Below are 13,105 nucleotides of genomic sequence, written 5' to 3' on the forward strand. Positions count from 1 at the left end.
GAGCCTGGAGCCTGCTTCGGATTCTGTGTCTCCCTCTCTCTCTATCCCTCCCACACTCACACTCTCTCTCAAAAATAAATAAACATTAAAAAAAAATTTAAGAAAGTAGATTGGTAGTTGCCTTGGGCTGGGGAATGCGTTATTGGGAAAACAGGGTGACTGCTAAAGGTTATGTGGGGTTTCCTTTTTGGGTGATGAGATATTCTAAACTTGATTCTTTTTGCACAACTCAAATCTCTGAATTGTAGGCTTTAAAGGGGTGAACTGTACAGCAAGTAAATTCTAATATATATTATAAACATTTAGTTTTGTCCTCACCTCAAGATAACAAAGGAAGTTGTTAAACAGCCCAATAAAAAAAGAAAATTTCTACTTGGCAGATTCACTGAAGGTATATCAAATGTTGGTCTCTATTTTCACATACCTCCTATCTGAAGCTCGGGACAGCCCATTCGTCTCATCTGTGTGCTGACAGACTCAATCTCTTGTACCAGTGGCACTAATATTGTCTCATTGATCCACTAGGGAAGAAACAAGGCAAAGATTTCACACACATAATTCTAAAGTATTTCTCAAATAATGATATTCATGAAACACTAAGAATATTTTTACTGTCTTGTAGTTGAATATTAACAGAATATAGTGAAAGACAATGAAGTAGCAGCTACCTGAAGTCTAGACAGTTAAGTAAGCAAGCCAGCAGAGTGTAAAAAGTTATACTCTTAAATCACATATGCCTGCTTTTTGCTGACAAAAATATAAAAATTTTAGTTAAGTTTTTCTCAAAATTTCCTGTGGTTATTATACTTAGCTAAAAGGATAATCTCCGATTTACATTTCTACAGCAATTATCATACATTTATCCATGTCGTGTTTATATTGGTTTGTAATTAATAAGATAGTTTTTCAAACTAACATAATTAACTCAGCAGGCTTACTCAATTTGCTAACTATGTGGAAAACAGATCTATTTGATACTGGTTTATGCATATTAAAATATTCCTTTAGGATTAGAACTTCAAATGCCACTTTGGATGGCTAACATCAATCTAATTCTGGATGTGAAAAGACTGTCCAAGGAAACACCCCATTTGAGTTGTTCGTGTGTTATGTGTTTCACGTAGGTGTTCGTGGCAACTTTAACTGCTACGTTAGTTCTATTTCCATGCTTCTGTTTAACTATAAAATGGAAGGGTGAAAAAGTTTCCGATGAAACACAAGTCTACAATTCCTTATACAAATTTGTGAATTAAGAAATCTATAAAAACAAAACTTTTCAGTAATCCATTTAGCAAGCAAATCAAATATACCACAAGGCCTGAACTAAATTCCAAAGAGGCTATTTACACACTTAGTGTGACTATTCACATGTTTTGCTACAAATATTAATGTCTTTGATCACCGAGTGCTAACCAGACTCTGCTAGTAAGTAGTATTACACAATATTATATGCTATATGCACATTGCTTTTTAAAAAATATCCAAAAAACTTGAAACTTTCAAGACTGTAATTAGAAATAAAAGAGAGTACAGTACTAGGACATCATTTTACTCATTCATTCTTCCAACATGTACTCAATGCATTCTACTCGCGAGCCACCCTTGGGCTGCAACAAAATTACCCAAGGGGTTCAGGGCTATATTCCCTATGTTGTACCCTTCATCTTCGTGAGGGAATTTTTATGTTTAGAAAGCCATCCAGTGCTTCTGGTTCAAGAAAACAGGCTGATTTTTCACTACTCCCTCCTGATACCTAATTAAAATTATAGTAAAAGAATAAAAAAGTAGACAAGTGACTTCAACGTATTTCTCGAAGATGTAGAGTGAGTGGATGAGTGTCGAAGGGTGAAATAGTGGAAGCAGTGGCAGCCTCCGTGGAATCCAAGCGGAACTACCTGCAGTGGAGGGGGGCCAGCGTGTCCAACAGAACTTGGGACATACAGAGACTACAGAGGGGTAGAAAGAGGCAGGGCTGAAACAAGGGAACTCACTTATTCTGTATGAATTGGCCAAAGAGAAGAGGGTTCTTCTCTAAAACAACTGAAGAAATTGAAATATTCTGAAGGAGCTTATAATATATATTACCTTCTCTCTCTAACTTAAAAAGTTCCCTGAGGGCAAGGACCTCATTTTTGTTTCCCTCATATTTCTAGACATATAAAAGGTTCTGCCAGAAAAGCTCTTTGAAAAATAAAATTGAAAAAAAAATTTTGAAAAAAAATAAATAAAACTGAGCTGTTGGGAAGATCTTAATAACTAGATATGTTATTTCTTTATCACTCAAACTGATTTACTAAATATGGAGAGAAAAACAATCTGATGAAAACAGACACCATAAGGTAAATGTCATGTTTATCCTTACATATGTGCCATCCATATTGCATTTTTCATAATAATTAATTCTGATACTCTAATTAGTAATTAACACCTCTAAACAATATTCTAATAACACACTTCGCATAGTAAGAGGCAACAATATTGTCTAAAGAGTAATGTCAGAACTTACATTTCTGAACTTAGCTGTCCACGAATCCATATGATCAAGAAGTTGTCTATTCATAGTCACTCTTGCCCAAACCTATTAAAAATATGTTTCAAATGAACAATCAGTGAGGAAAAATCTTGTCAGAAATTGGTCACTTTCCTCAACTCTCAAAAATATGTGGAAAAAAAATCTGAAAAACAACTTCATCAACACTGATATTCATCTAATTAATATGCAAGAATTTTCTTACTACCCACTTGGTTGCTATTCATGCACAGATAGATCTTTAAAATTCCTTACGTTGGTATGTTTAAAGAACATTCCTGCTTTATGAACAAAACAAAAATCTTATTTTTGGTATTAAACTGATCAAGTTCAAATGTTCTAATCCAAATGTATTTTAAAAGCAGGAGTCTTGTATATATTAAGTACAAATAGATACTTGAGATACCTTTTTATAAATGAATGCAGAAAAATGTTTTAGGCAGGACACTAATGTCAACTGTATGCAACGAAGAATAAAACGTACAATACAATTCAGTTTTAGATACACGAAGTTACATAGGAGTCTTTCCAGTGTTTAATGTGTGCCAGATTTATGTTTCTGGCCAGGAAAAGTGAAGACTACAGACAAAAAATGTTCCAGAAGTAGAAGAGACTTTCTAACAATCTGCAATCAGAAATATTAAGTCATTTTTCTTTTCCATTTACCTCCTCTGCAGCTTGTTTAGAACTGAGATCAGCCTCATCTTTGTTAGCACATGGGGCCTGAGACCTACAGGCAAGCTGATACTGAAACTTCTTCAAAGTCTGTGCATAATCTCCCATAGAACGATTGTAGTTCCAGAAGGTAGGACTGGTGGAAGGCGAGGTAGAATCTGGACTCCCTACAATAACGAATTTAAAGAGCATCAGTGTGTGCTGTAGTAACTGTGACACTTAGAGTTAGCACACGAACACTGGGTATCTGGGCACCTAGGCGATGGCAATCAAGGAAGACAAAGCCCAAGGGACTCTTCTCTTCCCTCCTCCCTGACATTACCTCTTCTTTAGAGAACACAGATTGCCTGTGCCAAAAATTAAAAAGAACATTTTCTGAGCAATATCAACCAAGTGGTTGAAAGTATCTGTTTCTGTTGTAAAATTAGGCTTGTTTCATTCTCTAAGACTTTCAAATGACTCAGCAAGAAACAAACAAAAGACAAATTTCCTCAGGAAATAAATAGGCTAAGGAAGTTCCTTGCCTGAATTTTTAGTAGCTCTTTCTGAATGGTACGACTACAGCTTCCTATTAATAAACTACTCTGTGGGCCAGCAGCTCCACTCACTCTTCCCTGTACTACACTGCATTCTCTTTATAGCCTGTAATAATTCCTGCGTTGCATTCAAAGAGACTGCCGATTCCACTTTTAAATTTATAAATTTACTTTCAGGAAATGTTAATAGTTAATATGGGGACTTAATCCTCTAGAGGATTCTACCAGAGCAGTTATTACACTTTAAGGCTATAGTTTGTCTTTTTACCCAAACAGAATTTGAGTTCCTTGAGGGCAGGAAATATTATTTTTCCCCAGCATCCCTGTGAGCTGATGCTGTGGCTGCTCAGGAGAATTCTGTATGCTTTGGGAAACCTATCAGCTTGGATTTCACTGCCCAAGTGGGAAATGGTAGTGAGGCAAAGGTGAGGTAGGGTTGGACTCAGCCTCTTTTCTCTTACCTCTATCCCCTGTAGCCAGCATAGGGCCAAGAACCTCAAATGGCCACATTCTTGTAGATAAGAAAAAAATCTGTCCACTGGCACCAGGAGATAGTAAGGAAACTCATCTAAGTTGTATGGGGATTTAAAAATTATCCATTTACATATGGGTTTAGAACACCCATTTATACTACCTGTGAAGTCCAGGAACCTCCTAGCCCAGAAATTACCTAAGTTAGTTCAAGGTCATAATACTCCTTAGGTACTTGGCAGAGGCAAATACAAAACTGCTAGGAGGAGACAAGGCTTGTATCCAGCCTGCCCAGGATAGAAGAGCACAGATAGAACTGTACTGCAGATAAACTTACCAAAAACAAACAAATACATAAATCACAAGAGGAAACAGGGTTCCAAGCAAAGGAATCAACAAGACAAAAATGTGAGTATTTAACCTTCGAGAACTTTAGATAACTGAACTACAGGACAGAGACTTTTAGAAAGTCATGTTTAAAGTGACTGAGATAGGAAAAAATTGAAAACATAAGAACAAAACAAGATACACTAAAATAAATCATGCATATTTGAAAGAGAACCAAGTAAAACCTTGAAAACTGGAGAAAAAAAAAAAAACCCACCCACAACAAATGAAAAAACTCAGTGAGTTAAACAGCAGGTTAGATACTGCTAATGGAAGAACCAACCAGCAGCACAAACTGTGGGGTAAGGGGGACAACAGAAGAATGCCAAACTACTAAATGCAGAAGAAATGAAAATATTAGAAAGTCTCCATTTTGCAACCACCACTGCATTAACTCCTTCAGATGCTAAAACCACCGGGTAAAAGGCTGTTGGGGAACAGGACTCACAAGTCTCAAAGTATCGCACTATAGATTATTTATTAATTACAAAAGGGAAAGGCCAAGGTTGCCATCATCTTGACCAACTGATCCAATTTAATCTCGCCAATAAAGGGACAAAATGGTATCATGAGTCTCCTGATGTGATATGCTGAAAGGAGCACACTGCCACCTAAGTTGTATTCTTGCCAAAAAATCGTCTTTAAACTGATTCTTATCTAATCCAATAATGAAAAATGATCACACAAATCCAAATTTGCAAAACAACTAGGCTGACTTCTTCAAATGTAAATGTCATAAAAAAACAAAACAAAGACGCACAAATGTTCTAGATTAAAAAGGACAAAAGAAGCATGGCAGCTAAATATGGAAAAATGATCCTTGATCAGATCCTGCACCAGTAAAAGGAAAAAAAAAAAAAAGCTACAAAGGCCATTATCGGGTCAATTGGAAGAAATGTGAATATGAGTAACACTAGTATCTCAAGTATGGTAATTACGCTATAGTCAGAAAGGAAAATGTTCACATTCTTGGGAGATGCATTCGAAATAGTTAAGGATGAAGTGGCCAGGCAGCAAAAAAAGTGTGTGAGAAAGAGTAAATGTGAGTGCCTGGTTTCTTACTATTGGAGAAAGGAGTTACAAATATGAAAAGGGAGGAGGCTAGAATAAACCCTGCATAGCTGGACTGCAATTGGAGGTATCAGTATGTACTCATGGTTTTTAATATATAGGTGGATGGATATGGAAACACATATAGGTGTGTTTGTGTGTGTATATACATATATATTCCCGGCTGTCTGTTGAGAGGACCTAGAGTAATGATACCCCATCAACAATGACATATCCAGTGCCCAGACATTAATTTCTCAACATCATTCTCCACTAAAAGCAATCACGGTCCCCTTGGAGAAGTGGACTGACTCCAGAGCTAGTTAACCAGGAAAGTACAAGAGAAGCCTGGAATATCTTGTGGTGCTAGACAGTAAAACAAAACAACAAACAAAAAACAGAAACCAGAGGATCCCACTACCCAAACCTGAAACAATCTAACCACTAAAATAAATGTCATAATTGGGGAGAAGAAAAAGTTCTTATCTTGCAACAGAATGCCAACAAATGAATGTAAAAGGTGGTTGCACAACAATGTGAATACCACTGAATTATACTCTTAAGAATGGTTCAAATGGTAAACCTTATGCATATTTTATCACAAAACATGTTTAAAAATGTAAAAGGGAATAATATAGAAGGAATGATGGGATGAGATAGCCACTACAACACAGTAATAATTTTGAAAAGAAACTTAAAAGGATGTTAAAGCCAGTAAGTCAAATTTGATGAGGAAGAAGATACTTATATAGTCTCAAAGTAGCTCCTCACAAAAATACTTACTATTTAATTTATATAAATACTGAATTACCTAAAACCTACAGGCACAGAGAGTTCAAAGTAGAAGGATGGACACAGATACACCAGGCAAATACTAACCAAAAGAAAATCAGTACAGCTGTATTAATATCAGAGAAAACAGATTTCAAGGCAAAAAGCTTAAGATAAAGATAAAAGAGGGGCGCCTGGGTGGCTCAGTCAGTTAAGCCGCCGACTTCGGCTCAGGTCATGATCTCGCAGTCCGTGAGTTCAAGCCCCGCGTCGGGCTCTGTGCTGACAGCTCAGAGCCTGGAGCCTGTTTCAGATTCTGTGTCTCCCTCTCTCTCACCCTCCCCGTTCATGCTCTGTCACTGTCTCAAAAATAAATAAACGTTAAAAAAAAAATTTTTTTTTAAAAAAAGATAAAATAACTGACCAGAATGATATTAACAATCATGAATTTATATGCACTTAACATAATTTCATATACATTTAGCAAATTTAACAGAATTATGAGGACACATTTAATGTAAAACAATCAGTGGGAGCTTTTAACTGACTTTCTTACTAATAGAGCAAGTGGATGAAGATTAATAAGATAAAGAATTTAAGAACACGTTCAGGAAGTTTGGTTCAATGAGCAAATATGGAGCCAAGTATGTAGAGACTATGCCATCCTTTTCAACATACCAAAAACCATTTATAAAAAGTGATCACACAACAGGCCCAAATGCAAGTCTTAAAAAATACCAAAGAATTAACAGGGTAGAGGTCACAATCTCTAGTGTAGCACAATTAACTTAAGAGGAAAAATAAAAGATAATCAAGCCTTCATTTCAATGTTTGGAAATTAAAAGCAACACCAATCACTAATATTACTTTTAAACAATAATAACACTTTTAAGTAAGTCCTATGGATCAAAGAGGAAATAAAAATGGAAGCCAGAAAATATCTCAATAAGACAAAGACAGGGAGAGGGAATGACATAGGTTGTTCTTTGCATTATACTCTATATAATTTTCAGAAAACTTGAAATAGTTCAAAATTTCACAAGAAGAAAAAGCATGCATCGACAAATAACAAGATAATATTGATTTGTTTCTTTGACATTTCTGGCACTTTCAGGCAAAATTAAATTAAAAATCAATGGAGAGATTTCAAGTGACACAAAGAGCCATGGTCCAATAACGGACTTCCTCATTGTGGCCATGCTTTAGCACCTAATGTGCTTTCTGTGAAAGTTCCTGAGGGGGAAAAATCATTACGTGGCTCAATAACCTAATTTGGTTTCAAATAATTGACTTTGTTATAATCAAATCCACCCCAAATGGATTAAGATTTGCTAACACTGTTTCTCAAAGTAAACTAAAGAGAAGTTCGAAAATGTTCTGAAAAACAGCAGCACTTCTGGAGTAAATATGTTCTCCCTCCTTTATCCCTCCCTGTCATGCCAATCTTCCCAAGGACCAAAAAGAGACAACTATCACTTCAATAAGCTTTGCTCTGCACCGCTTCAAAAACATTTTATAGCCTCAATTTTTGAATAGAAAGTATAACTTATATATAGAAAAAGCTTTCAATCTTAATGTAGATAAAAGGTTCAAGAATTCTCAGTTCAACTGCATTTTACTTCTTAAATTTGGCGCACTTAAAATTCTAACTCTATAAAATAAAAGAACAAAATGTATTTCTCTCCTAAGCTACACATATTAGTAAAAAAGAAGTATTTATGTACAGTTATCAAAATAATGAAAACAATCGGGTAAGGATAACATAAAAGCAACACCAAAAATGAGAGTTGGATCTGAATAAAAATATACATACCCAGCTTAACTCTATGCTGTTTCTCTTCTTCACTTCTAAGAAAAGTATCCAAAGTTCGTAGGTCTGTCATGTAGTCTTCTTTGTCAGTAGGCGAGTTATAGACGGTGGGTGAAGAACGGTAGCGAGATCTCAACCCACTGCCCTCCACTGGTCCAACAGTTGTAGGGTATGGAGAAGAAGGAGAAGGACTATAGCTTGCCAACTATACAAAATAAAAGAACTTTTTCTTATTGAAATTTACTTTTGTGTTGGTTTTTGACTTTCAGAAAGTAACGCACCCATTAGAATGGCCAAAATCCAGAACAATGACAACACCAGAAGTTGCTAAGGATGTGGAGCAACAGGAACTCTCATTCACTGCTGGTGGGAATGCAAGATGGTACAGCCACCTTGGAAGACAGTTTGGAGGTTTCTTGCAAAACTAAACTACACTTATCATCTGATTAGCAATTGTGCTCCTTGGGACTTAGCCAAAGGAGTTGAAAACCTAGGTCTATACAAAAACCTGCCTACAGGTATTTACGGCAGCTTTATTCCATAATTGCCAAAACTTGGAAGCAACCAAGACATCCTTTAGTAGGTGGACGGGTAAATAAGCTGTGGTACATCTGCATAATGGAATATTATTTGGCATTGAAAAGAAATGAGCTATCAAGCCATGAAAAGACATGGAGGAACCTTAAATGCACATGACTGACTAAAAGAAGCCAATCTGAAAGTGCTACACTGTATGATTCCAATTATATGATATTCTGAAAAAGACAAAACTATGGAAAAAGCAAAAGGATCAGTAGTTGCCAGGGATCGGGGTCAGGAGTGGGACAGGATGAATAGGTGGAGCACGAGGGACTTTTAAGGCAATGAAATTACCCTATATGATACCGAACCATAATGGTGGGTATACAGAATTATATATTTATCTAAACCCACAGAATGTACACAACCAAGAATGAATCCTAAAGTAAACTGTGGACTCTGGGTGATAATGATGTACCAATGCAGGTTCATCAACTGGAACAGATGTACCACTCTGGTGGGGGATTTTGATATTGGGAAGGCTGTGCCCGTGGGGGGGCAAAAGGTATAGGACAGGTCTCTGTACCTTCCTCTCAGTTTTGCTGTGAAACTGTTTTGTTTTGTTTTTTGAGAGAGAGAGAGAGAGTGAGCGAGCGAGCGCAGTGGGGAGAGAGGCAGAGAATCCCAAGCAGGTTCCACATCAGGGCAGAGCCCCAAAGCAGAGTTTGATCCCACACCCTTTGGGTCATGACCCAAGCCGAAATCAAAAGTCAGTCGCTCAACTGACTGAGCCACCCAGGTGCCCAAACCTAAAACTGTTCTAAAATATAAAGTCTATTTTTTTAAAAAAGCACTATGTGCACGTCTTAAAAAATGGAAAGTTTGAAGAAAATAAGTCATACTTAGAACTACAACCTAGAGGTAATATAATCCCTTTTCATATTTTATGTATTTTCAAATCTTTAAGTGCATATAGCTATATCAATATATTTTTGTTTTTACATATTTTTTTAAACAAAACAATTGTTTTTTAAACCTCATTTTTAGCTTTTTTTCTACGAGAGAGAGAGAGAGAGAGAGAGAGAGAGAGAGACAGCACGTATGTGTGCGCACACAAGTGGCAGAGAGGCAGAGAGAGAATCCCAGCCCCATGTGGAGCTTCAACTCACAAAGTGTATAATCATAACCTGAGCCCAATTCAAGAGTCGGACGCTTAACCGAGTCACCTAGGTGTCCCTAAACCTCATTGTGTTTTTAAAGGTAACCAAGGATTTTCCTATAAAAATCCTCTGTAATATTCTTACTAGCTATACAATATTTCATTATACATACGTACCATTATTTATTTTTACATTCAATACATTTGAATTATCTACAAGATTTGGCCACTGTAAATAATGTTAACATCTCCGTACATAAATCTTTTCTTTTCTTCTTCTTTTTTTTTAGTAAGTTCCACACCCAACGTGAGGCTTGAGCTCATGACCCTGAGATCAAGAGCCACATGCCCTACCGACTGGCCAGCCAGGTGCCCCTACATAAATCTTTTCTTAATTTCTGAGAAATGTCCTTCAGGAGATTTTTAGAACGGAAATGATCTGATCAAAGCATATGAACATTTAATACATATTCCGATTCTATTAAATGAAAATGTTGTGCTAAGTACTATTCAGAAAAAAGTTGATAGACGGACCTATTTTGGTATATGTCCATTTCACTATTTTAAAATGTTTATTGGATATAGAAGAATTAAAAAAAAATTACATTTAACTTGTGTTTCTTTATGAAGTTAAACACTTTAAAAATATGGAGGCACGTGGCTGCCTCAGTCAGAAGAGCATCCAACTCTTGATCTCAGGGTGGTGAGTTCGAGCCCCAAGTCTGGTGTAGAGACTACCTAAATAAATAAAACTTAAAAAAATACAACTACTGGTCACTGGTATTACCTATTTTATTAACTATTTACTCCAGTACAGTGGCAAAAGAAATAAAGTTGAAAAAAAAAGAAAAATGTTACTCCTCTTCCACATTGATTTCTTTCTTTTTTTTGAGAGTGAAAGAGAGAGTGAGTGTGTGAGCAAGGGAGAGAGGCAGAGGGAGAGTGAGGAAGAGAATCTTAAGCAGGCTCCATGGTCAGCACAGAGCCCAACACAGGGCTCAATCTCACGACCCTGAGATCGTGACCTGAACCGAAATCAGGATTTGATGCTTAACTGACTGAGCTACCCAGGCGCCCTGCTTTCTCTTCTTTATTTTTTTTATTTAAAAAAAAAAAAAAAAAAGTTTTATTTGAGAAAGAGAGAGCACAAACAGGGAGAGGGGCAGAGGGAAAGAGACAATCCCAAGCAGGCTTCATGCTCAGCACGGAGCCCGACCCAATCCCACAACCCTGGGATCACGACTCAAGCTGAAATCAAGAGTTGGCCACTGAACCGACTGAGCCACCCAGATGCCCCCTTCTCTAAGATCCTTCTAGATGCCATGATGATATCTGCGCTATTCACTAATGGGTTTATTTTTGCTGAGGGGCACATCTTATGCATAATGTACATTATTTTATTTTATCCTCTCGATAATAAGTAAATATTACTACCATACTAATTTCAGATATGAGAGATTAGGTAGTTCACTCAAGATTGTCCCAGGATTTCAATCCGGTTTTCTGACTCTAGAAATACACTGTACTAGTCCCTTCGTTTTTGTCTATGTTTCAACATTTCCATAATCAAAAGTTGAAAAGTTTCTTGAAAACTTAAAAGAACTCAATGACAAAACTTCGGAACCCTAATATATTCTGCAGATATATTTGATTAAAGTTCAAATTTTTTCTTCCTTATTTATTTAGGTTTTCTACCTGTTAGTCAATCTCAGCATTTTTTCCCTAGAAAAATTACTATTCCATTTCATTAACTTTTCCATGGTATTAACTTGGTTCAACAAATATGTATATGTAGCATCGATATTTCATATACTATGCTAAGAAAACAAACATGAATAAAAACACACAATCCTGTACTCAAGAAGGTTACAGTCTAGGAGAAAAAAGATAATTAATGTTACCAAGTTTATACAGATTAATAGTTTTTAAGAAATAAAAATAACTTACATATTCAAGAGTAAACTATGGTGTTTCCACTAGATGAGTATTAAGTAGCCATTAAACAGAAATTACGTTTGGTTGGTAAAACTATGAGTGATTTTTTTCTCATGAAAACAAAAACTGTAAGTCATATTTGCCTATGGGTTATTAATTATCACTACATATACATTTCCTCATAAAATTTAACTTATACAAAATTTTCTAAATGTTATTATTTGCCAAAATTGATATTGGGTAACCAGTAGTATGCAATTTCATTACAAAGAAATATTATGTAACGGGTAAAGGCAGTGTGTTGATTTCACTTCCAAACATTCCTCATTTAACTAGCAGCTATAGGGATGTAGTTCTAACTAGTGAGAGCATCTGAAAACGTGACCATGCCCCCTTTAACACTCCTTTTATATTCTTACACTTCAGGCAGGAGTCACAATTTCAAATTTGTCAATTTTGCTTCTATCAAACCCACTTTGCGGAAGTTGGAATGGAGGTTTCTAGTCATCCCATGAAGGGTGGTGTCCATCATGAAGAGTCAAACTACACAACAATCCCAGTTTTTAGCTTAGGAGATATTCCACATGATGAAAAGCATTAAGATTCTGTAAGGATATACAAAAGTTTCATATAAACAAGCAAAGAAAGAGGGCAAACATAGATTTAAAAAACTAAAGTAAAAAATTATCATAGTCTCAACTTGTTTGAAAGACCCTGCAGAAAGATCCTAGAGGGTGACTCTCAGTCTATTATCTTTGCAAAAGCTGATTTTTTTCTTTCATTTTAGGGTGTGGTATACATAACGTCTGAATAGGTATCAGGATCTGGGTTCTGTTCTTGGCTCTTAAATGGGCAATTTGGGCACGTCAATTACCCACTGTTTCTTCAGTCCTGTCAGTGAGAAAATGAGGAGTTTTGATTCATTTGGTGATTTTCAAGGTAGCTCCCAATTCTAAAATAATGTGACTGGCCAGGAAAAAAGATTCATTACCTTATTATAACCACTGATGGGAGAGTAAGTCACTCCAGGGCTATAGGAACTGCTGCCACCTGATGACAGACCTTGCAGCTGAGGGCTGTATCCGGTTATACAGCTGGTGGTGAACTTGGGGCTGGTACTGGGTGAACGAGATGGGCTATAGCTCAACACACTCTGACCCTGAATTGAAGGAGAAGGTGGCGAGGGAGGGATTTGGGTTGCTGCCAGATCGTGTGGAGGAGTAGTCTGTACAACTGGAAGGAAGGAAGGAAGGAAAGAAAGA

General features: G+C 36.5%; 1 protein-coding gene across 15 annotated transcripts in view; it reads right to left on the reverse strand.

Moving 5' to 3' along the window:
* Window positions 1-13,105, reverse strand: part of TMEM209 (transmembrane protein 209) — a 35,484-nt gene that overhangs the window by 18,585 nt on the left and 3,794 nt on the right. For all 15 annotated transcript variants that reach the window (XM_023250569.2, XM_045052750.1, XM_045052749.1 and 12 more), the window contains exons 5-9: window positions 12,835-13,076; window positions 8,234-8,435; window positions 3,197-3,372; window positions 2,507-2,578; window positions 425-521 (exon numbers count right to left, since the gene is read on the reverse strand). In XM_023250569.2, coding sequence (XP_023106337.1) covers window positions 425-521; window positions 2,507-2,578; window positions 3,197-3,372; window positions 8,234-8,435; window positions 12,835-13,076 — 789 coding nt within the window. The remainder of the gene's footprint in view (window positions 1-424; window positions 522-2,506; window positions 2,579-3,196; window positions 3,373-8,233; window positions 8,436-12,834; window positions 13,077-13,105) is intronic.

The sequence above is a fragment of the Felis catus genome, chromosome A2 (assembly GCF_018350175.1).
Source record: "Felis catus isolate Fca126 chromosome A2, F.catus_Fca126_mat1.0, whole genome shotgun sequence".
Lineage (NCBI taxonomy): Eukaryota > Metazoa > Chordata > Mammalia > Carnivora > Felidae > Felis > Felis catus.